The 26,872-nt window shown below is 43.9% G+C and overlaps 1 protein-coding gene across 3 annotated transcripts in view; it reads left to right on the plus strand.

Moving 5' to 3' along the window:
- Positions 1 to 1,372: 1,372 nt before the first annotated feature.
- Positions 1,373 to 26,872, plus strand: part of SHLD1 (shieldin complex subunit 1) — a 40,253-nt gene continuing 14,753 nt past the window's right edge. Inside the window, exons 1-3 of one of the 3 annotated variants that reach the window (XM_042036600.1) lie at positions 1,373 to 1,918; positions 2,632 to 2,763; positions 4,401 to 4,567. In XM_042036600.1, the coding sequence (XP_041892534.1) occupies positions 4,408 to 4,567 (160 nt within the window). In that variant the 5' untranslated portion in view covers positions 1,373 to 1,918; positions 2,632 to 2,763; positions 4,401 to 4,407. Of the gene's footprint in view, positions 1,919 to 2,631; positions 2,764 to 4,400; positions 4,568 to 24,294; positions 24,878 to 26,872 lie in introns of those variants that run through there. The other 2 variants (XR_006017502.1, XR_006017503.1) reach the window with 2 other exon arrangements.

Here is a 26,872-nt window from a genome sequence, read left to right on the forward strand (position 1 = left end):
CATGATCCAGTGGGGTGAAATCACAGAGATGACTTTTCTGGATGCTGTAATAATTGCATGTGCTCCCAGAGCTAAATAAAGCAGATCTGCTGATGTTTTGCATTCCATAGCTCAGCTTCAACTCCAACCCCTGCAAGGAAATGAAGGGCTGGGGTGCTGCCTTCCAGGTCACAGAACTTCCCCAGAGGGATGGGTAGTTCTTGGGGACAAATATGACTGGCAAGAGTTAGCCTCGCACTAGAGCCGAGTTTAGTTACAGCTCAGGGTGTAGCTAGGTTTGCATCTCTACTTGTGCAGTGACCCCAAGTGCCCAGGCCTGGTTCAAGAGAGGCTGTAAGGGCGAGGCAGAGTCACTGCTGTGCCTGAAACACGGATTCAAAGGCTCTCCCTGTGGACACCTTTCCCAGCTCAAGCCAGCTCACCTGCGAGAAAAACAAAGCCCTCTTGGCAGCCGCGGGACTTCCAATTTATTTTCTTCCTTTTAGTGACTTCCTCCTAAACACACCCGTTTGCCCTCAGTAACTCTGAAGTCCAAAGGCTTCTTGGAAAAAACTCCCAGCTCCTTCCCAGCCTCACTCACAGCGCGCGGGCCAAAGAGCTCAGCACTTGCTCCCGACTGCCTGCCCAGACGGCACCGGGGCGGATCCTTGACCTCTCTCCTGGCGTGTCTGGCTGTGCCGTGCACACGCTGTCAGGCAGCACCGCACCGTATTCTCTTTGCTGGAGAAGTATCCAGCACGTGTCCGCGACACTCCCCGCAGCCCTGGTAAAGAGGGTCAGGATGTCTGTGTCGGTCCCCCGTAAATGTCCTTGTCACCACGCCTGCTGCGGCTGTGGCCGCACACACCGATCGTGCTGGCGCTGAAGTGATGCGGTGTCTCAAACTGAGTGAGGTTTGTACCCCGCTTCTCAGCAGGGCTTGCGAAGATTCCACTCCGCCGCTGTTAAAACTCCTCGGTGGGAGCACATGGACATCCCCGGTGCACATCTCCTCCACGAGCTCCGTAAGCCCTCAGAGGAAAGCTTGCAGCTTATGTCCCGGGTGGGAATTGTGTTGGTTTTTTCTCGGCCCGCGCTATGATGTTTGCACCCTGCAGCCCCACGCTCACCCCCGCTCAGGGCTTTTGCAGGCTGCACTTTTGCAGGGCAGCGGTGTAAAGCGACCGAGCGCTGAGCAGCCCGGGACGCCATCCCGTGTGCCAGGCACGGGATAGCGCCGCTGCCTAACCCCGCCAAAACCTCTCCCCTCCGAATTCACAGTGATAAATCCGAGCTAAACGTGTTTTGAGGAAAACCTGGCAGGAAACATTTTGAAAACCACCCGCCCGCTTCCCACCCGCAGTCCCGCGGGGGCGGGCCCGGGGCCTGCGCAGCCGCTCTCGGAGCTCCGCTGAGGTGCGGCTGCCGCTGCTGCCCGGCTGTGTGTCAGCGCCGGCCCCCCCAGTCCCGCAGCGCCCTGCTCGGGGCCCCCCGGTCCCGCCTGCCCCCGGCCGTGAGGCTTCTGCCCGCTTCCCCTCGCCCTTAGGCGGCCTCGGGGCTGGAGGGCCCTGGCTGGGCCCGGCAGCGGCGTGGAGGGCCCGAGGTGCGGCTGTGCGAGTGCGGCCCGGCTCGGGGCAGCCCTGCCGCGCTTTTGGCTTTGCCCTTATTTCCACTCCCTCCTCCCCCGAGATCTGGCTGCTCTTGGGCTGCTGCCGCGGCATTTCCCCTCAGGAAGCGGTGAGGGGGTGGGCGCAGCAGCCATGGCCAGGCCGTGGGGTGCTCCGGCTTTGGCGTGCACCATGCCCTGTGTCACTCTTGTTGCGTTTCTCTGCCAAGGAAGTGGTTTTTGAAATAATGCGCGAATGTTGCCTGCAGGAAAAGGGGAAGGAAACGCGGCCGGGAGGAAGAGAACCCCCTCACCTGCTGAGCAGGGCAGTCGGTAAGGCCAGTGCCTGACACCCTCCTGTATCCATCACATTCTGCAGCAATGCTGCCAGCCAGGCAAGCCTGTGCAGGACATGCCTTTGGGACATTCCTGGTAGCTGGGCAGTGCCACTGGGTGAGGGTGGCCTGGAAAAAAAATCCAGCGTCTGCCTGAAACTACATCTGTCCTGGTTGCTCACTGAAGATAATCGAGGTGGTAGTGGCAGAGGAAACAGGATTTGGGTTTTGTGAGCCTGTATTGTACTCCACAGGGTGGGTTTGGGGCCCTCTTAAAACACATTTCCCGGTTGAGTTTTGACGGAACAGGCTGACATCAAGACACCGCTAGCTAAACCTGTTGGGGAAATACCTGCTCTCCACAGGAGGGAGGGAGGATTGCCAGCTATTACTTGCTTCTCTGCTTGATGGGTTTTGAATAAACAGCCCATCTGGCAGCTTCTTGTAAAGAAAATCTTGGCTTTATTTCTAGGAGGTACCGGCCCCTTTCCAGGAGGTCTCCACTGCTGTCAGAAGGTTCAAGGGCATAACTAGATGTGCTCTTTCTGATTCTTAGAAAAAACTTTTCCTCTGTACCAGACCCAACAAACAGTGGTGTATGTGATGACTGTCTGTTGACGTTGGCTAGCATTACACTTCGAAAGGTCACCCTGTCCATCTGCCAGATCAGCTGGTGCAAAGCATCTAACTAACCTGTTTGTTTCGTTCCAGCAAGCTGAGGTCGACAAACCATGAAGAAAGAATAAAGGAATCCTGAAGCAGTAGCAGGCTGTTTGCTCCTGGACTTTGTCCAAAGGGACTGTTTGCACATCAGTGCTCTCTCTTACCAGGTGTGGCACAGAGGTAATAGTGAATCTCTTTCACTAGTCTGAAGGCCCAGGGCTGAGCCTTTTCTCACAAGCACCATCAGTTGTGGTCTCACCATCAGTTTTGGGGCTGGGACTGCTGTGTACTTGATTTAAGAGGACTAGAGGGAGCTAATCCAGGGGAAAACGTTTTTTAAAGCTGCTTTGTTTTATCTAAACCTGATCAAAACATGGTTGCACATGTTGTTAGTCTTGTTGTGGCAAGACAAGGAAGGGGAGCAGCACAGGCAGAGACATCCAGGGCCACTGCAGCTCCCATCAATGACAGCCTTAAACTGCTGTGGTATCACACCAGCAGCTCCTATTGCTGTAATTTGCCACTTGCCCTTGGAGGGATGGAGTTCATTGGCCTTTTGGTGTGGGTTTTTGTTCTTTTGGGGGTTTTTTTTCCAGACCAAGGATGATAATAGGCAGTTTAGTTCTCTAAAATCCTTCCGTACTTAAAAGTAGCACACATCATAAACACAATATTTGAGGAAAGTTTTTCCTTCTATGTGTTCCTTATGCCCACATGCATCTTGCAAAGGTCAGAGGTGTATCTTAGCTAAAAGTTTGCTCAGCACAGAAGCACCTAAGGAATGATGTTTTTTTAAAAAAAATCTGCATGGGGGTATTTATTTTTCAGTACTAATGCCTTACGGGGATTTCCTTGCCCACTGTGGCTATCACATTCCTTACTGATAATACCCCCAAGACAAGAATTTGTTGTCTTTTTTTTATAGAAGAGAAGATGAATGTGAGCCTGCAGGGTCACAGGCCATTGCCTGACCACCAGATCTGGTTCCTCTGTCCTGTCACTCTTTACCAAAACAGAAGGAGCTCCTGCCCCACCAGGTTTTTTGCATTTCACTGCTCTTCTGCCCCAGCCACTCGTGTGGCTGTGCTTGGAGCTGCTTTACTGGAGCACTTTGGTTCCATCCTCTCCAAAAGAGTTGCCCATTCACTGTAGCACTTGATCTGGAGCTGGGTGGCACCAACCCTCTCTTGTTCTCCACCCAGCTGTGAGTTCTTCCCCTCTGTGGTAGTGGACTGGTTGAGGAAGCTTGATAAAAAGGTGTTCAGATGTGGGGATCCTTCAACCAAAGCTTTCCAAAGTGTTGTGCACAGATTATACAATACAGCTGCCCTGATGTCTCCACATCAGGAAGTGTTTGCCATCCCTGTGAGATTGACAAGTTTTAAGATGCTTTTTCTTGCTGCTAGTGAACACAGCCAAGAGGGATGGATTTCACTTGAGACTTGTAGCAGCATCAGTGGAAAAGGACCCTGTAGAACATGTTTCCTTTTAAATGGCACAGACGGGATACCCTGATGGGAATATGCTCCATGGCTTCCTAGTTTTGGGGCCCGAGACTGTACTTCTGGGAAGCCTCTAGGAAAGCCAGATTTATTGTGGACTCCTAATTGTCCTACTTAAGGCTGAGGGCTGTTGTCTGTGGGATTTGCTGTTGTTCCTCCTTTACATCTTTGTTATTTTCTCAGTTGAAGTATGATTGTACTAGAACAGCTCCTCTCATCTCATAAAGCAGTACAAAAATGTCAGATCGTTTGTGTTGACTTCTGCTTAGATTTTCATGCTCTAAAAACCCGGCTGAGTCTCATTTCTGTCTGCAGTGGGACCATGGAAGGAAAGGAGACGTCACCAAGTCACACCTCAGAGAGCAGCATATTGGACCTCCCCTCTGTTTGTGACCTAGCAGAGCACTTTCTGCCTCCACACAGCTCTGAAAACAGTGAGGAGCTTTATCCTTCTGGGGATGTTTTTCCCTCTCCACCCACAGGTAACAGCTTCTGCTTCTCCACATGCTCTTACTTTAGCCAGTGCTTCGTCTATGTAGGCAGTGTGTTGCTTGACTGAGTCACTGCAGTCTGATACTGCTGCACCTGCCTGTCATAAAACACAATTTTACCAGAACTACTGTCTGCTCCAGCTGGACAGATACAGTGGGAACTGTGGGATGATGGGACACAGGAGAGGAGCTCAGATGAAGCTGTCAGCTGCTAATGTTCTGCAACATTCTTTGTATTTACTGTGTTCTCAGAAGGACAACTAACAGAGTAATCCTTCAGACATCAGGAGTAAACACTGTCTCAAATTACCCTAGTCAGTAGGAAGAGTTTTTAAACCTTTCCTTATGTTTTTCATGTTCTCATCATGAGCTCAGGATGTGGCCTTGTTACCCCATTGCTTCAATAATAATAACTATTTGCTTGTGCTAATGACAATAGCGTGGTGAGGACTGCTTCAGTTCAACTCTTGTGAGACAGCAGTTTCCTCACTTGGAAGAGGACTGGTTTCTGCAGAAGTAACATTTTAGGTCAGCCACTACTCCAGGTTCTTAGAAGTACATGGTGTAAATGGTATCTCTGAGAAGATAAGGGACAGCTGGCAAGAAATGTGAAATCAAAATGTGCTGGCCCAGTGGCACTTCTTGCCATATATTCATGCTGGCTGGAATAAAGGTCCTAGTAATTATATTTAACATTGGGAGGGAAATAAGTTCTTGTCAGCAAATAGTGCATGGAGAGGATTTGTCAAGGCACCTGAGCAGGTTAAATGTCACTGACAACATTTCTAGTTGCTTTAGAATCTTAAGTAGTGTAAAAGGAGGCTTTGACTTCTCTTCTTACTCTAAAGTGGTTTTCTGTGGCATGCTTCCAAGAAATTAGCTTGAAACTCAACAGGAGAGTTTCTTCCAGTGGGAATTCCACTATTTTCATGCTAAACAGGTAAGCAGTGGCATCTACCAACTGATCTCGCTCAGCTGATGTTGACTGCTTGCCTGTGCAGTTGCCTTCAGCTCTAGGTGTGGGACATCCAGAACTGTAATGGAATCTGCCAACAGCAGATACCAAGCCTTGCTTTGCTTTTGTTGTGCAGACCAGGAAGCCACATGTCTTATGTTAATAATAATAATGGGGATCTTATGCTGTTAACCTCTACTTTAAACCACAACATATATCACATTCCATGATCCATGTTGCACTAGAGTAATAGTGTGACTGGTTTGAGGTTTTGCTTTATTTTTGTGCATAAGAGTGGTGACCAGCACTGCAAGGAATGTCCTGAGCAAGCCTTTTCCGCTGTCATGGGAGAGGAGGATGGGGAAGCTCCTCTGACAGTGAGACAGGCTGGAAGGCATTTGTCTGCTCAGGTTTCACAAGCCCTGTGTCACAGGTATGAAGCAATCCTGGGAGCTGTGGGGCAGTTCCTGGGATGTGTTGCTCAAACACCATTTCGTGTAGCTCAGGGCAGCTGGCCTTGATTGCTGTGTTGAATGGGACACATGGAATAACTGCATGACCACTTGGCAGTCGCAGGAATGTCTGAGGCTTAGTGGGAGCGACAGGTGCGGAAATGACAGCACCGGGTAACCTGTTTGTGGTGCCTGTGTGCAGTACGCAGCTGAAGCTCAGCACCAAGGTATGCTGAGAGGCCACATCCTGCCTCCTTGCTGACCCCAGCACCCCCTGGTGCCAGTGTGGGGTCCAGGTGTGCTGAGGAGGGCAGATGAGGCCCATGAACCCTCCCATTCATGGCTTGTTGTAGAGACTGCTCACAACTGAAACCACTGAGCAATAACTGTGGGATGCTCCCTGTGCTCCTGGAGTGAAATAAGTGTCACAGCATGACCAATGAATGCTCTGAACATCTTGGTTCTTTTCTCTTCATAGCAGCATCAAACCAATATACATATCCACTTAAACTCTCTCTTTTGGTTCAAGTTCAGCATTCAAACCCATTGAGATTGGCCAGTGTGGCAGAAGAGACAGGAAGATGGTTTTAGAAACATCTGCCCGGATCAGATACTCCTGGAAGAGCAAGTTCTGTCAAATGTATCTTGGGAAAGGAGCTCTTTTGCTCGTTTGTTTTGTCACGAGACATTGAGAACTGCTGCTGTGGCACAGTGTGAGTGAGGGGAGTGGCAGTGGCTGTAGGTTGCACCTCCACAGTATGACCAGAAGATTGCAGATGGATGAGGATCTTCCTTAGTGATTCAAAAGCATTTCCAAAAGGCTGGTAGGTCTCTGGGAATGTGGCAACTTCCTTAGGAATGAAACAGGCTGACAGGCTGTGTTTTCTGTAATCTGCTGCATGAACTGGGCTGAGACTGACTGAAGTACCACACCATCAGTGCCTCAGGAGCTGGAAGTGGTCATGGGGGTATTCCCACTGCCTGAGTCATCAGTAACAGGTTTTATTAGTCTAGAGAGGCTCCATCACTTTTAATAGCAGAAGATAGAACTCATTAGCCATGAATACAGGGCCTCCTGAAAGCAGGCATCCCTAGGCAAGAAAACAGTAGTCCTGTAGGATTATTACTAAATCTCTAAAATTGTTTGTAAATGAGTGCTTTTATGATTGGTGTGGGAATGAGGGTTCTACTCTTTCAACAAACATTCATACTTTTAGCTTATTGTCATAGTGAGTTCAAGTGTCTAAGTGGTGATAGACTGAGAAAATTAAATGGGATCAGTGAACACTTCAGTATGCTCCATCTTTTTTTATTCCATACTGGAAAATAATTTTCAAAAATTTAATTGTTTATCATTTTTTTAATCGCTCAGTTGCTCAATACACCAGGAACACCTTACCACTTCCTCTGGATTAAGAAAAGTTGCCAGCAAAAGTTCTTACTTGGCAGGCAGCATTCAGGTGTATGTGTGGGAAAGCCTTAAATTATTTGGATTAATATGTCCTAGGAAGCAAATAAAGGTTGTTTCCAAAGAAATAAATCACTGGCAATGTGACTTTTCATGTAGGGCACTGAACCAGAGCATACCAGGGACAGTGGAAAAAAACTTTACCTGGAAAAATTGCAACTTAAAAAAAGTGCTAGAGAATAAACAACAGATGTGGTCTACAAATTGGTAGGGCACAGGGTTCTGGGCGCTGCCCATGCTCTGTGGTCAGGCAGAACTGGGTTTGCCAGTGCAGCTCTGGAGTAATTCTACTAAATTTGGAGGCAGCATTTGAGAGTTCAATTGTGGAACCATGCTTGGGAGACTGCCTGTCTGAAGCATGGGCAAAACTCAGTCCCATCTCCCTTCATGGCCCTGCCTAGGGCTTGTGATCATGGGCAGATTGTTTGTCCTGTAGTCTCTGCCTTCCTTGCTTTTTCTTTGTAATGAAAAGCTGTGTCCTTAGGAAAATGGATGGGTGGACAGGGTCACCCAGTGGAAGAAAATGGGGTGTCACAGGGACAGAGAAAATAAAAGAAGGGTGACAGTAGGAGAGAGAGGATGATACTGGAGAGATGGGGTGGTGAAGGTAGACAGAGTTTCCTGTGGGCTTGAAGAGACCGTCAAGTATCTAAAAGCTGGCTAGCTTTTTTTAAAAAAAGAATGGATTAAAGCCAGCTTGGGAGGATAGAGGTGTTCAACCTTTGCCTCTCCAAAAGCTCTAATCTGTTCCTGCAGTTTGTTTCAAGTTTGAGCCCAGGCTTATCTTTAGTTATTTTCCATGGACTTCCCTGACCTCTGTAATGCAGCGAGAATCCCAGGCTGCTCCTGGCTGTGCTTATTATTCCTGGTTGATCCTTAGTGTTGGTACACAGTGAGAAGTCAGCTCAGGGAACTGGCCCAGCTTTCTGGGCAGCCATGTGAATATTTGTGTGGATGAAGTGGGGACAGCTTCTCTTCCTGGCAGCAGCACAGGTACAGCCAGGATCCAGCGCTCTGCAGCATGTCCTGGCTTTCACATGGGATTACAGCCTTTCCAGGACGGTGGTTTCTGAAAAAGGTGGTGTTGGACTATTAATCTCTTCTCCCTTGTGGGGACCCAGGCTGTAGGTTCTGTCTGATCAGTTGTGGGGTGTTGTAGGCTTTCTTCAAAACCAGCCCATTTGGAACAAGTCGTGAGAGCTTGGGGGAAATGGGACAGACCATTTCACTGGAGACCCACTGGTTTGGGCAAATCAGTGAGCCTGAGCCACAGCACTGCTACTGAACTTCCCACTCAAATCAAGGGGACATCTATCACAACATTATCCCAGTTTAAAGAGCATGATTTTTGGACTATTCTGATTGCTTTCTGGGTGTTCAGTCAACCAAACAACTATGTTCAAACAAAGATTTTCGACAGAGATTTTCAACTTCAGTCGAAACTACCTCAGTAGCTGTCAGTTCTATTGGGATTTCTCTGGAAAAAAATGCTACCTATTCCCAGTGAGTTTACATGCCCAGTTTTGCAGTAGGTTGCTGTGTCTTTTATTAGCAGCTGAGGAGTGCTGCTAATGTTGGCACATGTGTTCCGACTCGTCCTTAAATGCTCTCTCCTTTCTACCATGTCCTCTGGCCGGTCAAGAGTTACTTAATCTGTTTTGCAGAAGTGGGTTTGAGTTTACTGAAGAAGTCTGGCATGACCTGTGCTTTTCCTGTATGGGAGTTGTTCACAAGTGTTGACGTAGAGGCTGAAAATGAAAGGAGCGTTTTTGTCACGTCAGCAGCAACCTTTCAGGGCTGGCTTTTGGTGGGTGCTGGGAGGTTCAGTTCAGCCCAGAGCTCAGTGTGCATTACTTGGTGTAGAAATTACAGCTTGGCTGTCTGAGCTACCAAAGCAGTGCTTTGGCTCACACTGCTGCCAAAAGTTGCCAAATTTCCAAAATGGCTTTTTTTGTCTGGCTAAAGACTATAGTCTCTTTAAGAGGTCTGTGTAACTTAGCAAATCTAAAATGTGTGATATTTTAAATCATTTTCAGGCTGAGCTGAAGCTGAGCTAAAAGGGGCTCATAAATGCACTCCAGGTTAGATACAGAAACTTCTGATAGTCTCCTTTGCCTAAAAGATATAGGTCACACTGAGAATATTTTCCTTTTTGGTTTGCTCTGAAGGTGAAGGTGAGCATGCTCTTCAAAGGTGCTTTGGGATGTGCAGTCTTCTCTGACTGCAGGAAGCTAACACTCGAACTCACTTGAGCTTGAACTGTGGTCCCAAACAACAGAACTAATTGTTATTAACAGCAAAACAACATAATTAAATCTTTTTTTAAACCAGTGTGTTGGTTTGAAATTGGTTAAACACAGTGCTTAACTGCATTGGCCTTGAAGAACATGGTCCCTGTTTTGGGAATTGATTTCCTGCTGCCCTCTAGTGCTCAATGTTACCCATTTCTGATTCCACCAGCCTGGCAAGCGTAAAACTTAAGAGGGCTGCTGGGTTTTTTAAGTGATGATTTTTAGTCAAGTACACACTCAAGTATGATCAAAATGCTAGATTTTTCTTAGACTCGAGTCTTATTAAGAGGAAAAAGAAAGGTAAAATGTTTCAAATGCTATTAATTCTGTATAGATGGTGTGATCCAGTGGGGCAGTGAGCTTGAAGTCATGCAGCTCCACTGAAGTTATGGACAGGCTCTTCAGTGGGTGACTGCATGGCTCTGGTGAGTTTGGCATCATGAACCCTCCGAGCATTTCTTTGTGGTCCAGTTGTGTTGAGCACTGGATGAAAAGGCAAGGTAGAATTTATAACACCTCACATAAAAGGAATACAGGGAAACTGCACAACACACAAGATAAAGCACTGGGCCCCATTGAGTCACTGAAGGTCTTAGATCTTGTGTAAATTAATTTTTCAGGGATGGGCTACGTAAAGCATCCAGACAAAAATAAATCCTAGAACAGAAAAAAGGAGTGCTTTATGCTTCACAGTCTGAGGAAGAAAAGTAGTCCTTTTTTTAGGAGAATTAGAGCTCTATGCATACATCAGTAAGGGAAAGAACTGAGACATGCGCCTTGTCTTTTAGACTTTAATGCTTCAGAGTACCTCTGTGTTCTATGAAAGTGAACAGTTTGTGTTAAACCATTAATAATTAGAACTCAACTACAGAGAAAATGCTTCAGTAGCAGAGACAGGGAGTTGTACTTATGCACTGAAGTTGTCTGGTCAGATCCTGTGGTTCTGTGCATAAAGAGGAGCTTGGGATTTTGTCTCTTGGGAAGGAGAATTTGTTTTGCTTCTTATTATCCTGCTCTGATTTTGATTGGTAATCAGTTAATTTAATTTCCCCAAGCTGAGTCTAACATGATGGTATTCAGTGAGTGATCTCTCCCTGTCCTTATTTCAACTCAGGACCCTTTTGTTGTATTTCCTCACCCCTGACTGGTTGTGGAGGGGAGTGTGGCTTTGGGGGCATCCAGCCAGGGTCACACCACCACACCATCAGTGCCAGACACTGGGACCTGTCAGGCACACAGAGCTCTGTCAGCCCACTGGTGGCACTGGGAACTTTTAATATCACCTTGCTCTGTCACTGTAGTGTAAGAGTCCCTGTGGGCCATTTCTTCCTTACCTTTATCTAAAGTGTCATTCCAACCTGGGCTTTTAGTTCTCTCATCACAGGTGTCAGTGTTTGTCCATTGCTGTGACCTAATCCAATTCAGACTGCAGTAATGTCATTATGGCAATTGTTCCTAAAGTAGCTGTGAGGCAGCTTTGTACATGTTTGTGCCAATGCTGTTTTATCTTACCAGGCCAGTGCTATTTTATCTTACCAGTGAGCATTAATCTTGAATGAAAAGGAATTAAATCCTGTAAATAAATGTCAAGAATTTGTTCAATGGGCAAGAATGGACAAGAGTTTGTTCGATTCTTTATGAATCGTTTTTCATCCTCTTAAGTGCAGATGTGGAGTCCTTTGAGATGGAAAATTATAATTGGGAACATAAGCTGTTCAAATATGTGTTTTACAGGGGAATAATAAATTCAGCCATCATTTGCAACCACTATGATGCCATTAAATATTATAGGAACAAAGAGTTTCTAAGCTAGTACAAGAAGACCTCAGGAACAAAGAGTTTCTAAGCTAGTACAAGAAGACCTCAGGAGCAAAGAGTTTCTAAGCTAGTACAAGAAGACCTCAGGAGTTCTTCCTGACCAAGACAGAGACTGGTATCAGGCTGGGATGGTGGTGTTTTTGGGAAGCCAGATGCTACTGGCTCTGTGAAGCTGCAAAATACAGTGCAGACATGGCTGAAAAGCTGCTCCTTGCTTGGGTTCCTCCTTAATGGGTGCTTCCCTGGGCTTCCCCATTCTGTAAATATTGGTTTATCACATATGTAGTGTGAAGTTTCTTCTGTGCTTGAAGCTGCTTTGGTAGTCCTACTCAGCTTTTTCAAAACAATGATCTCTGCTCCTTGCCCCTGGAAGTCATCAGTGGAGGTGGGTCTATCCCCAAGCAGCTGGATGCTGGATGTTGGCACTCAGCTGATGCTGCTGGAGGCAGCAGAGTGGCTACTGAATAGTGACCCTGTAAAACAAAGGTTCACCTGGGGTGGCTGTCTCCGCTATACTGAACTCCTATCTGAAACAGATTTGCCTGTAAATTGTCCTTAGTTGGGCCCCTGAATTTTCAGGGAAAGACTGTGTTAACAGGTCTGTGTGGCGTCTGGATAGCCAACATGGGACCCATGGCATAGGCAATATTTCAGCAAATGGATGTCATTCCTCGTTAGTCCCTCAAGAGCATGACTCCAGAATGCACTAATGGCCATGATAGCAGTTTCACACACTGGTGTTGGTGCTCTTCCGTTTTTCTGTGTATGGCTGCAGGGGATACACTGAGTGCCGCAAGCCACGGGGTCTGGCTACAGGCAGACAGATCAGAGATTCTTATTTTCCTGGGACAGGTATTTTGTGCAAAGCTGTAGTGGAAATTCTTCAAGTTCCATTTTTTTCTGAAAGGGATAAATGCTTTGTTTGGACTCGTCAGTGCCATCTCGCCCATGGACTGCTTTTACCACCTGCTTCTTGCTTAGGTGCTGGCCTTGAGCCATTTCGTTCTCACAATCAGATTTGGAAGCACAGGCTGATCTTGTAGAGATCCTCATCTGCTTCACTGCCCAACTCAGTTGCCTTTAGCATTATTGTGGCTCTGCAAAGGTGCTGAAGTGCCAATAGAAAGGGTATGGGTTGAATGAAAGTGCAGGATTCAGCAAAGGGAAAGAGGAAATTAAACTGTCAGGTTGAGGGAGAGGTCAGAAATCCTGTGCAAAAGGGGTTTTGTTGTTTAATCACTAAGTTTGATTAACTCTGTCATTATTTTGGAGCTCAGGAGCTCTGGGAACAATCCCTGACATAACTGTAGGGCTGGACGGGTATGGGAAGATGAATAGCAGTGGCATCTCCATTGATGCAGAGAATATTCTGCATGTGTGTGTGAGCTCTTTACCCATCACCTGGGGTTACCATGTTAGCTTCAATACATTTCCTCTTTCCCAGGCAAGTGATGTTTTTATGTGCTGAATTCCAAGATAACCTTCCACAGATGCTTCTTACCATTGAGAAATGGCTATTGATAAGTGTTACTTGTGTTGTGTTGGGTCCAGGTGTCCATAAAGTATTTCGCCAAGCAGTGTGCAGAGTTCTGGGAGAATGTCCCCTGCTTTCCTGCTGTACTGGTGAATTTGTGTGCACTTGTGTCTAGACAAGGATAATATGAACCAGATTTCAATGTATGTGTGAACAGTCAGTGCTAGGCAAAAAAAGAAGTTCACTTAGAGGTTTGGTTTCCTTCAAAAATAAACAGCCCACAGAAACCTTTAGGATGTGCTTTTAGCTTTAAAACTATGCAAGAGGTTTGCTTTAAAAGATTCACAGACATGAAAGTTACACAAGGGACAAAGACCACAGAGGAGAATGGGAACACAAAGGAGCTGGACTACAGCTCCTGCAGATGCTCCTGTAGAGTGTCCAGGTTAGACTTGTCACATTTTTCTTTCTGCTTTTAAAAAGAGAAGCATCTTTTGTAGGAAACAATTTCAGTGAAACTCCCAATTTTCCTTAACAGCTGGAGAAGAGAAGCTACAAAGCAGTGCTGAGTCTTGTAAGACATGGTAGTAATTTTTCTAACAAAGTACTCCAATAATGCAGTAATAGCAGTTGGGAACCATCCTCATGTGTGCATGAATTGTTCTGTTTACTTTGGAGGGCAAGAACTGCTGTACAGCTGAAACACCTCCACAAAATGCTTTATTTTTTCTTGGGGAGTAAAAAGGAGAAAGGGAAGTACATGCTGTGAATCCTTAGTAATTGAAATAACTGTGGAAAGCTGCAAAGGGCTGTGGCTGTTCCTGTTGCCTGGACACGTGTTCATGGCATCTTTCCATCAATGTTAGATTTTGTGTGGGACTCCAAAGATGGTGCCTCCTTTCTTGTATAATAGAGTTGCTCTTTGCAGCTTGGTATTATGGTTTTGTTGTAGTGCAGATGATTCAAGAACAACCCAAGATCATTGGGTGTCTGTGTTGATCAGCCAGCAAGTGACAAAACATGGAATGCCTGTGACAACATCGTTATGTAAAACCAGTGTTACCTTTCCCTGCTGTCTGAACAGCCTGCCTTGGTGTCTCAGCTCTATCACTTAGGTGTGGATGGTAAAGATCTGTGAAAGTGCCTTAAAAATGCCAATCTAATAATGAGGGATATCAGGCTAGGGCAGAAAAAATGGGTAAATTGGCTTGGAATGCCATGTTGAGGCCAACCTGTGCCAGCCCACCGGGATATTTCTTTGGTACATGGTGCTGTGGAGTCACCCACATTAGCATCAGCACTTGGGGAAGAAGTACAGTTGCACTGGCCTGAAATGCAGCTGTACTGGAGGCAGAGAGCCCTGGTAAATGATGGTACAGAGCTTGCAGTAAACTCTGAGCTTTACACGTTTGTTCAGATGCTCCGGGACATCCCACTTCCAGTCCAGTTGTGAGTGGTGTTTGTGGTTTGAGGGCGATTTGATGCTCTGCTTATACACAGCACATAAATAAGACATGGTACTCCTCAAGTCTCTTTAAAACCTCTTCTTTTCATTCCTCTATTAGTAAGATTTTAACTTTTTTTTTCCCTGGTCTCATTCTAAATATAGGGGTTTTGTCTTGTCATTTATCAGATTGACCTGTCCTAATACACAAAACACCGAGGACCCAAATTTTGGGCACCAGTGATCATATATGCACAGCCTGAATTTTTTATTTTCACTGGGAAGCTTTCCTTACATTTAGCTCTCAGTCATTCAAATGTTTTTTCAGATATAACCTGTGACCGTGTGGTAGAAAAATCATCTGGAGTTTATTGGACCCAAAAGGCTCTGCACTGGCAGTTGTTGAAATGCAGCAGCAGAAAATAAGATACATCTGCCCTGATTGCCGTGGCCTCTTATTGGCTCTGAATTTGTTCCCTGAATTTGAAGTTTCTTTAGGAGCTGCTGTGAACTGGCATCAGGAAAACACATTTCAGGGAATCCTCTGTGCCTAGTGGCAGGGAGGAGGACAAAAAAGTTTTACTGGTGCTGTTTAAATGAGAAGCTGTGCTCCCAGGATGCTGCTTAGTGTATAGGCCAGACTTGCTGCTGTGAAAGAATGCAGATTGTTCCTACCCAGTTTTGCCATGGCAGATTTGGGGTAAGCTGAGCAGGAGGCTGTGGGCAGGATGCCTTTGTTCCATGTGCCTGAGTAGAGCTCAGGGTGGATGCAGTGCCTGGAGTGCTGCAGGGGATGCTCCATAGCTGTGTGGAGGATGTAGGACTTAGCGGTGCTGCCTGCCATTACCTTCTGACTGCAGGTCCTTCCTCTGCAGTGACGTGGCTTGGATTAATGCCAGGATTGTGGGGATCATTGTGGAGTTTTCTCCGGATCTGTGTACAGTTATTTAGTCCCTGCCTTTACACTTCAGTGCTGCTCTCAACATCTCCTGGCTTCCCCTCTATAACATCTGACTTGTACCCCACCACATGGATTGAGTCCAGTTGAGGTATTCCTAAAGCCTCACACCTCAGACTGCTATCACGACTTACCTGTGGGGCATCTGGCACTGAATTTAAATTAGATCTCTGTCTTAATTCAGGCCTCATTTTTCTTCTCTCTTTCTCTGGTTTACTTCACTGAGTTCACTGGTGTGCAGCTGATGAGGCTGCAGCATAAAAAATAGTGAGTCATAGCCCCTTAGTAGCAGACTGCGAGTATAAATACAGCACACATCATCATCCACAATATTTTTTGAAACAAAACAACACAGGCCAGTGATTCAGCATCAGTGTGGGTTGTGGTACATGAAGGTTTGTCCTGGACCCTCCTGCTTCTGATTTCTTCCTTCATTTCATGAGTTTAACAACCCCTCACCCCACTGCCCTCCCTTCTTTGTGTTGTGTGCTGTAGATTTCATAGTAGCTGAGCCTCTTGGCTGGCTTGTGCATGCACATCTCTATGCCTATGAAATCTCCTCCCAGACAGATGGAATGCTGTCAGGATGAGCAGTGCTGCTGCCTTTCCAGCAAGCCTCCATGCTGAGGGTTTCTCTGTGAAGGGTGGCGGGCAGCTGGTTATTTATTGCTGCAATAAGCACTGGCAAGCAGATGACAATGTTTTGTACTATGTGCTGCTTGCTGTTCTTTTCAGCCTGCTGAGGGAATCTGGCTATGCCCTGTTTGTGTTCACTCTGGGTAGAGGTGAAAGCAAGGGGGGGCTTGAGTTCTGCAAGTTCGCTGTATTTTATAAACACAGCACTGCCTATGTTAGAGAGGTTGTCTTATTCCAGAAGTTACTTGGGTTTGTGAAGAAGGTAAACCCTCTGCATTGCTACCTCCCATAAGTGCCTACAGACTTTTATACAGCTCTAAGTAATAACATGATGCATGTTAGTACTAAAGGAGGTCCCAGCTTTGTACAAGCTGCAGTGCCTGACAGGAAAGGTTTTGGGGTTTTGTGTGTGGGGTTTTATTTTGTTTTTTTTTTTTTTTAGATTAATAGTTTGTTGTGGGTTTTTTTGGTTTTTAATCTGAAAATAGGAGACAAAAAGAATTAGACTAAGCATGGGAAAACAGACAAGTATGCTATAATGTCTTCTAGATGAATGGAGGCTTTGGTACTTTCATAGTGGTTTGTTTCACATGTGTATTTCTATCTCAAAGAATGATGCAAACCTTTTCTTTTTCCTATTTCTAAAATTAAATTTAAACCAGTAATGATCTCAGGAAGAATATGAATGTTGGTTCTGTGTCTGTTGGATGAAAAGGAAAGGCAGTAGAATCAAAATCAGTCACTTTTTACACAGCAGGTAATTAGATTATAAAACTCAGTGCAACAGGAAGTCATTGAGGCAGAGAGCTTAGCAGTGAAAGAAAGGGGACTGTGCCCTGATTTGGGTAATAAGAGCAAGCTCAGTCAATAGTTCTTGCTGATACAAATGTTGCCGAGATACTGAATACATCTGATGGTGTTTCAAGGCTTTTACTAATCACTGTCTAATTTCAAGTGTCGGGTCACACCCACATATCCCCACCACGACATTGCCACCTAAAACAGACCACAAGTGGAGGGAACATATGGGACTAGAAACTGATCTGATTCTGCCTGGCCCCCCCTTCCTTTTCCCTTTAGAAAAGCGTATTCCTGTTCTGCAGGTGGCAGAGCTGATACCAATGCTGTCATAGGTACAATTCTTGCCTTCTAGACTGTACCTCTTAAGCACTGTTACTTGAAAATAAATCCTCGGATAAAATGCCCAAAAGCAGAAGCAGGAGGGGATTGTTGGAATAGAGAAGCAGGCAAGGCAGAGTTGAAGGAGGGGGCAAACTTTTTTGGGGTTCACAGCTTAGGTTGTATTTGTGTATGAGTAAATTTTACAGCAGTATTTGATGTTATTAATGAATAACCCACAGGCAGATAAACCAAAAATACAGTAACTTGTACCGACCTAAGGAATACTCATCCCTAATATGCTGACCCAGTGCCTAGCCCAAGTCCTTCTGTGCTATTCATAATACCAACTTATTTTGAATTCAATGATTTAAGCAGTTATTGACTATTAAGATTGCAAAGAAATGTATCATTTGTACTCCTGGTCATGGTGCAGCACAAGTGGGATCTGTTTCATGATACTTTACAATTCAGCAGCAATTTCTTGAAAGGATGAACATTCTGCTGAAGTGCTGAATTGAAGCAGAACCTGATTTACAGAGCTACCATCTGCAATCCCAGCTGAATTTAACACTGCTCTACATTGCTGCTTCTCTGGATGTCTAATGAGGTTATTTCTAAGTTAACTTTTCTCTGATGCAGTCTTAATTAAAATATGATGAAGGCAGGAGAAGTTGAAAAATAAAACAACTTGAGAAGATCCATTTTGTGCTGCACCAGTGCTTTGTGGTAGGATGTTTGTTATAGCTGCTAATTATTATTTTGTATGAGGCACTTGTCCAGTTGCATTTGTGTGTGTGTGAATCACCTTCAGAGCCTGTGACAGCATTCCAGAAGTGAAGTTAGCTCTAGTGGCTGTGACACTGAGTTTGTGCCAGTGGGTTTCACACCTGGGTTGGACTGAATGGAAGGAAATGCTAGTATTATTAAGCCCAGCAATCCTGGAATATAAAGGGAAATAAGTTTGCATTGTTAAGAAATCACCTATTGCTATTAGCTTTCAACAATCTGCTGATAGTTAATGGAGAGAGTGATTTATTTATTTCTGATGTAACTCTAGATGGGATTTTTTTTGATTTTGAGGAATCATTCTTTGAGATTTCTTTCTGATTTAGCAGAAGATAAAAGCAAAAGTGAGGTTGATAGTTGGATGTGATATTCAGAATGAAAGCATCACGCTCCGTAATTAGCACCTGTGAGCTGCAGGCACACCAGGGTGAGTGAGACTGTGTGCTGGAAGAGGGTGATCATGTGTTGTCAAACGAGATTCTTCATGCAGAAAACAAAATGCTGGGTTTGCCTCTGCTATTCCCACACATGTCCACAAAATAGTCAATCCCTTAAATTCTTCATGACTTCTCTTTTGTTAACAATACCTGGCAATGAAATATTAGTAGATGAGCCTTTGATTATGGATTAATTGACTGCTATCTCTATGGCTGCTGAAGAGTTGGCTATAGAATGAGGGCATGTAAAACCTAATGGTATCTTTCAGGCAGTAATCCATCTCTAAAAAGTGCATGTGGCTGCTTTTAATACTTCAGTCTAATAACCTGCTTTGCTACATCCTTAATTTGCCAAAATTTTTCTCTCCCTATCACAGAACAAAGCCACTGTGCTATTTCCAGATGCCAGTGCCCAGCTGTGTGTTGAAGTGTGGAAGCCTGTGCTTCCTGGGATTATACTGATGGTTTCCCCTCTCTTGATCCTCCTGTCAAGTAAACATTCATTTAGTACCAGTTTAACTACTTCTTAATGTGATTTCAGAAGAAAATCTTTCAGAGGATCTGGCAGGAGTCTCTCAGCTATTGACTACAACCAGAATTTGCCTTTCCAAACTGGTACTAAATGAATGTGTAGGGTAAAACTTTAACAAGTGCTTTTGCAGCAAAGCCATGGAAAGAAATGCATTATTTCATGGCTGGACTATTGGAGCTGGAGCCAAATTTGGCCTCCTTAGGAATACTGCAATTCTATGTGCCACAAGATCCTGCTCATCTCAGTTCGTGTGGGTTCTTGGAGCAGGTATTGAGGCAAGAGTGATCCCAAAATGTTGGGGTGGTCAAATCTGAGAGGAGACCAGAGGCTTTCTTTGGTTTAGCAGCTTCAGTGAAGACATTTACTTGAACCTTCCAAGCTTTTTGAAGCCCTGCCAGGCAATAGCTGAGCCCTCCCTTTCTCCTCACCTCTCAAACAGACCTCTGTAGCTTTTCTCAGCCATGAAGTTATTAGCTTGCAGCAGCAATCTGGTTCCCACACTTGATTATTGCATGAGAAAATAATCAGGCTTTGCTGCTGTTTTGGAAGCTGTTACATCTGGTCTGGGGTTTTCCTTTTGCAAAACACTGTTGACTGCCAATTTGAAAACAGTTGTTTCTGCTTCTTTCTGAGAGACCAGTGTGTTCCTGTGGATTTTCTTTTTCTTCAGGACACCATGGTATCCCTGCTTGCTCTTGCTGTAGTGACTAATGAAGCGACAGAAGTGACTGCTGATTTAACTCTTGGTTTGTCTTTTTCTATAACACTTTGCCCAAAACCATCCTTGTTCTTCCTCTGTGAGTGTTTGTGGGAACATCTCTGGTCTCATTAACATTCATGTGAATTTTCCCTAAAGCTCAGTGCAGTCTTTAAAACACGTCCCTGTCCAAAATACGCTTTGGTGCATGTTAAGTCCTGCTTAAAGGCAAAAAACTAAGACAAAGGCAATGCAATAAACCACCTGTTATCTTAGTTATACCTTGGTACATGGAGCTCTCTTGGGGAGAGCATGTTCATCCAAGGGAGAGCATGGAAGGGAGTCCTGATAGCTGCAATCTGTATGGCTTCTTACTCTCTGGATGCCTCCTGAAATCCTACTGCTCAGGGCCCATCCACTTGATGTGGAGGATATTGTTCCTTCAGTGGATTAATTGGAATAAATAAAACCTAAGGCACTTTTTCTGTCTCTGCAGAGCTCCAGATGCTAAATGCACTGCAGATGAGGGCGGGTGGAGGGGTGTGGGGATGGATGCTTGGAAAGGAGTTGAAGCCGTACTCTAGTCAGCAGTGATCTGGGAAACAGCATTGGGGAAGTTAGTATGGAGAGGTTGGCATCTCTTGCTGAACACTTTCTCAAGTCTGTGGATTTAGAGTACTTCAGAATATTGTTACCTAGATGTTCTGCTCTTGGAGTAATATTGCAGAATGAAACAGCACATTGGCTGTAAGAGAGTATTTTATTAAAATACTTCTTTGCTTGTTTCCTGGCAAGAAACTTCTCAAATATTCTTCCTTTCATATGTTCTCAGTAATCTGTTCATCTTTTTTCATAATATTTTTAATATTTTTACAAAACTGGGGAGTGTATGGGGTTTTTTTAAAGGAAATTAAATTCTGTTTTCAGCTAGGGGCTTTTCATTAGACTTAGTCTGTAGCATGTGTCTCTAGCATCAATATCAGCCTGATACTGGGCTATAATTGAGTTTTGCATTCTGTCTGTGCAGAGTTCACCTCAAAACCTAAAATCTGAGGGAAAAGTAATTTGTGCAGATGGTCTTCATAAAACAAAGACAGATTAAATCTGGAGCTGTCACAGAATTGCTCTTACAGATGCATCTGCTGCAAAATAATTACCTCTCTTGAGCCCAGTAAGTTAATCAGTGTCTTTTGTTTGTGTCTGCAGTGAAAACAATTAAAAGCTCATATCCTGTTTTTTAGGTAAACCTACAGATTCTCTGATTTTTAAGGGTAATTAGATTTATTTTGATGTGTATCACAGTCCAAAGTGTTCCTGTTGGACAACTAGCTGTCTGTAATGTAATTTACTTGTAGCCAGGATGTAATTTCTTTTCAATCACTTTTTTTCCTTGGAATAGTTTTTGCTAAAGAGTTCAAAATCCTTTTGTCTTCTCCCATGTAAATTGCATTTTAAAAGTGTAGGGCTCTCTGTACAATCATAAGAAACACCATTATTTGTATTTATTTCGAGTTTCCTTTAAATTAATTTTTTGCAACATGAGGAAAAATTCTCTAATGTAGTTGAGAAAATAAACAGTGGTCGCTCAAAGGCAGTGAGGTGTGTGCACTCAGTGCATGTAGGTAGAGAGGGACCCCACTGAGGTGGGCAGTGGATGTTAGAAAGCAGACACTGGCACCTAATTCCTTTCTGCAAGGTAGCAAATAATGCCTTTCTCCCTGCTTTGCGCAGTCCCTGCTCCACCAGGACAGACCACTCCTTTGCTGTCTTCAGATTGACTCTGCTGCCTGTAATCTCTGTTTTGTTGATGATGAGCAGGTTTAAACAACTTTTCCCGTGCCTTCTTTTCCTCGTGGCTTGGCAGGAGTGTGAATTTTGAGCCAAAGGTTGAAAAAAAACCAACCCAACCCCAAAAAAACCCCAATGTCTTTTAAACTCTGTGGTACGAGGTAGTGATGATAGGCTCTTAAAAAAGAAGTCACAAGACCGCACCCCACGATTAACCTTGCATGCCTTCTTTAGGATGGCTTCACTTTGCTCTTGGTGCTCTGCTTGTGGCTTAGATTTTGGCTTTAGATCACAAGTGCTATGTCACTAAAATACACCTTTTGTCTCCACCTCTGTGTGAATACCTTAATCTCTGAACTGTTTCAAGGCTGTGCTGCAGCAGACTGGCCTCTAATTTTTTTGTTATAAAGGATGAGTGACAGTAGCTGCAGAGAGGGCACTAAGCCTTTGTGCAGGCAGGCAGGCAGATATTTGTTTCATTTTAATTCTCAGTGACCTTTATTTTATCCTGATTCAGTCACTTACTCAAGGGCACCAATTTTTTTTCTTGTGCCCTTAATGCATTAAACATTTTTCCAGCTCAAGGCAGCATCAGATATATTTTCCATTGTCTTAAGAGTCACGACTAAACTTCAGCAGTGTAATGTGGCCAAGGGGAAGTGGAAGAATGTGAAAGTGAGGAGTGGGTTTGTTGAGAGAGTGAAGGGAATAAAAAACTGTGCTATGAACATAGAAGTTTTAAAACCTCAAAGCTGAGGGATCTCCTGAATGTCAATTTTATTTTCTGACTGCTGTTCCTGACTTAATTTAATTAATGGAAAATGCAAATAGCCACCTTTTTTGTAAGTTAATAATGTTCAAGTCCAAATCACACTTGAATATGAGCATCTTCTGGTACGCTCTTGTATGTGCAGCTACACCTTCTTTAAGAGGCTCAGATGTCTAAATTCTGTGCAGAAGTGTCCTCTTGCAAAGGTGCTGAGGCTTTCAGATGGCTGTGAGGAAATGAAAGAGATTAAGGTAGCAGGTTGTCAAGGTAGTGGAACACAAATTAACTACGTATGTCCTCACATTGTCCACATGTGATCTAAAAAAGCCCTATTAAGTAGCCTTTGAAGACACATCCCAAAACTTGAGCTGAAAAGGTTCACTGAAGCCTTTGGTTCAGAATTCCCTGTTTTATTTAGAAATAAAACAGATGTATTTGCTACAATCACAGAATCCAATCTGTTTGAATTGTGTACTTTTTAGGCCTTTTGAAACAAAATTCTTATGCTGATTGTGAACTTTTTGGGATTTAAAAAAAGTTAAAAGAAAATTACCCCAAGGTGGGATCTGCTAAATTATGTGGGCTGTCAAATCCCACCCACCAACCAAGGTCAAGTAAGAACCAGGAGACTTTAGCTTGTACTGGAACAGAGCTGTCAGGAGTATCTCCAGTTTAGATATAGGAACTGCCCAGTGGTAAACTTCCCTTTTTATTTGAAAAATGAAATCTACCTTCACTCTTAAGGATCTGTTTTATATCATACACATATCCTACTTACCCAATTTTATCATTGAATAAAAATGTAAATTTTCAGGCATTTATTATGTTAAATATTTGCTTTTTCCTTTGAATAGGTGAATGGCCATATTAGTATGATTAATACTATTAATTATGTTTGTATTCATGTTTACTAGGAGTGCTAATCAGTATCATTAATTCATTGACATTTTAAAATGTGGTTACACCTGTGTTCTCATCCAGATGACAAAAGAGCAATGGGAATTGCTAAATGCCCCAGTTACATTTGTTGCTTCACCTTTAAAAAAAAAAGAGCTGTGCAATTTTGGGAGTCTGGTCAATAAACTGCAAATTCTGAACTTGCTGGTGTTTCCCCATATCTGCTTCTTTAGTCTCTCTAGCCCCTACTCAGAGAACAAATGCTAAACAAACACGAGCGTTATTCATCTCCCTGCTCTGTTAAAAGTCATGCAAACACTCTCACACCACCTTGAAAAATGGTTGGGGAGTGGTTCTTTACTATTGGTAAATGATCAAAATATTTATACCTGCAAATATCAGATAGATTAAGTTTTTTAAAATTGTCTCTCTTTCCCTCCCTTGCTACTTGTGTGATTATTTTTGAATGAAGTAGGTATTTTCAGTTATATATATTCAGTCTTTTCAATCTTAGGGCCTGAGGTGGGTGAAAAATGTTTCCTTTGATAATTGAGCATTGCAGTTGCCCTAACTTGCTCTGGCTTATCTATCCTTTTATTCAGTTTATTTTGCAGGAATTAATTAATTTTTCTGTTCACAAGTATTTGGTTGCAGTAACTATAACTAACCACAGTTCGTCAGTAGTTGAAGGAGTTACTAAAAAGCTCTAAGCAAGTGCTTCACACACAGCACCAGGCTCTTTCCTGATGAAGTGTGTGCAGTCTCCTAGGAGGGCCATCCTGGTGCAGAATTGCTGTGTGATAATAATACGGGATGGACAACATAAATTTGGGTTTATTTTGTTTGCTTTGTAAACAGGATTTGGGCTCTTGGTTGCCTTCATAGTTTACCCAAAGTTGTGTCTGCAATTAATTCTGGTGAAATGTTTGATTTGTGGCAGAACTGAGAGGTTTGGGTGCACCGAGATCTGCTCATGGCCAAGAAGTGTTCATAAAAAGTAGGACTAACAGGCTATAGAGCCAGGTAAAAGGATGGGAACAAGTCTGGAGTGACTGAAACCTTTTGCTGTTTGCCCTTAGAGGGCCGAGCTGGGAAGTGCCTGCATTAACAAGCCTTTCTCGTGACTGGCTGAGAGGACAAAGTGAGGAGATGGGGATGGAGACGTGCTTGCTCAGTGTTTTTTCTTCTTTACAGCTTTTAACGTCATCCTCCTTGTCAAGGACCTTCTCCCTTCTGCTTTCTACTTCAGGTTTTCTCAGTCCTTTCAGAAGCACAGAGAATATCACAGCCATGGCACCACCTAAGAAAAGTTGCGTAGGCGAGTGCAGCCCCCGGGGCCTGAGGGTTCACTCCCAGTATCCTTCTTATATTATAACCATTTCCAATTTCAGTTTTCAGGTGCTTGTGTATTAGCCACAGAGCAATTCCTGCAGAAAGCTGGTTGATTAAATGGCAAAACAATTCTGTTCAAAGCCCAATTTGCTCTCAAGCTAGTTCTGATGGAAGAGATTTTCTGTGATTCCCAAAACAGCATGTAGATAATTAAGAAAAAGCCCTTGCGGTTCTCAAGCCTCCAGCATTTATGAATGGTCTATAAATGTCCCTATTGCTTGAGTCCAGTTTCTGTTCATTACTTGATTTTCAGTAATACTGCAGCAAAACTAGATGGCTCAAATGTTTATTCAGTGTATCTTTAAAGTAGCAAGCCAAAATGTCACAGATTAGTGGTGAGAAAATCTATCCCAAGTTATTAAACTTGTATATCTTGTTTGCTTTTCATTGTAGTCTGCTCAGTTTGTGTTTTCTGTCTCTTGAAAATTTCCTTGATGACTGTTTGGTGTATCTGACACTGATTTGTTCGGTGTCAGGCTATTTCATTTATCAGTCTGTGGAAAGCTGATAGGTGGAGATTAGTATCTTGCTTCCATTCTTATTTTTGAGTCTGTTTTTTATTTTTTAATCAATGTGTGGTGCACGAACTCCCATTGGCAACACAGAAGAAAGCCCCAAGCTGTGTGATCTCACAGCCCCCATGGCTGGAGAGGATGTAGGTCTGCTCTTTTCTGTGCCAAGGCACTGGAGGCTGGCACATCTCTGCACAGCTTGTTCAGTGCTTGCAGCCACATCAGGCCTGCAGGGAGACAGGGCAAATGGCTCACTCTGCCTTCAGATTTTCACCAGAATATCAGTAGTTTTCTTTGCCTTTGTACCTGCTATTTTTCTGTGCTTTTTCAGATTATTTCTTTGTTGTTTTAATTTTTCTATTCCTGCTTCTAAAAGAAGAGCAAGCCTTTCTGTGTTTGTCTGATGTGCAGCATATTTCCAGGAGCATGACACAGACAAGAAGCGTGGTTTCAAAACTGTCTTACTGCAAATAAATTCGGGAAACCATCTCTGCAAATGTTCCCCTGTTGTTCTTTGTGAAAGATCAATCCTGACTGGAGGTAAAGACCTTTGATCTGAAGAGGTACAGACTGCACACATTCAGCTGTTTTGCTCCCATCTAGAGGGAGTCAGTCCATCTGTAAGCATTTGTTGCAGTATTCCCACACTTGTGCTTCTGGCCTTAGACAAAAATGAAAGATCAGGATCTTAAAATCTGATAACCACAAGGTACCTCTCTTATTCTTCTGCTGTACAACTTGCAGTGATCTGCTCCTGAAAAATTAGTAAAGTTAAAGCTTAGATGGCATTGTTTTCCAAAGAGCTAAAATCTCTATGGCTTTTTAAAAATTTGGTAAGAGCATCTGTGTATTCAGCACTCCTAAAACTCAATAAACCAGTTTGGGATCTGAACCCAATTGTAAGTTGGTACAAAGTTGAACAAATTCACACAGATACACCTGACTAAGAGACATGTAAGTGTGCAGGAGAGGTAAAGAATTGGGAGGAAGTTGTGTTTAACTGAGCTTTCACCTTCCTCTGCCTTATTTGACTCAGTTTTCTACCTCTGCAGATTTTAGAGTATTTTCCCTTCCCTGCAGCAGCTGTTTTACAATTGATGATCTGTGGTGCCCAGGCATCAACTCCACATCAGGATTCAGGTCTGCAGGTGCAGGACCTCCCCTGAAGATGAGTAATGACAGTATTATAGGTTATAACTCTTTTGTTCTCCAAAGTATTTACAAGTAGTATAATTTCGCCTACAAGTCAAGAGGGATGCTTCAAAAATACCTTGCTTTGCAGTATTTTCTTGGTCAAGAAACTGCATTTCTACCTGTGATCCTCAAGTCACTGGTGTCCACAGGTGTGCAGAGCTGGTTGGAAGCAGGGCTGAAATGCCTATGAATGTCTTCAGTGTAACCTCTGTGTGTGTCTTTTGTGGGGGTTAACATGGGAATGACTTGGACTTTCAAGTGCTATAATGGCAAGGGAAGGCAAAGTACACTGAACAACCCTTCACCCCGTCTCCCTTTCCAAGTTCACACAATCTGTAAATAAAGCAAATATTTTGCTAAATTTTATATAATATGTCAGTCTTCTAGTCTGTTCTTATCATTAAAGAAACACTGTCATGGCAGGCTCTTCCTCTTCTATTTTAGCTGTATGAATAGCATCATATCCTGTTTTTCCAGGCAAACTGTCATAAACATCACTCTCCAAGGAGATGCAGAAGGTAGAATTTTTGTAAACTGTTGTTGGGACTTGAGCAATTGATCTCCGGTGAGAGCTGTCTGCTTATTCTTGCCAAAGGCATTAGCTGAAGATTATTGGTCCTCTTGATTGCTGAAAATGTGTAACTGAATGAGAGACAAAGTATTTCATATATAAA

The sequence above is a fragment of the Corvus kubaryi genome, unplaced genomic scaffold (genome assembly GCF_017639235.1).
Source record: "Corvus kubaryi isolate FWS band 111438036 unplaced genomic scaffold, C.kubaryi_AGA036_p1.0 37386, whole genome shotgun sequence".
Taxonomy (NCBI): Eukaryota; Metazoa; Chordata; class Aves; order Passeriformes; family Corvidae; genus Corvus; species Corvus kubaryi.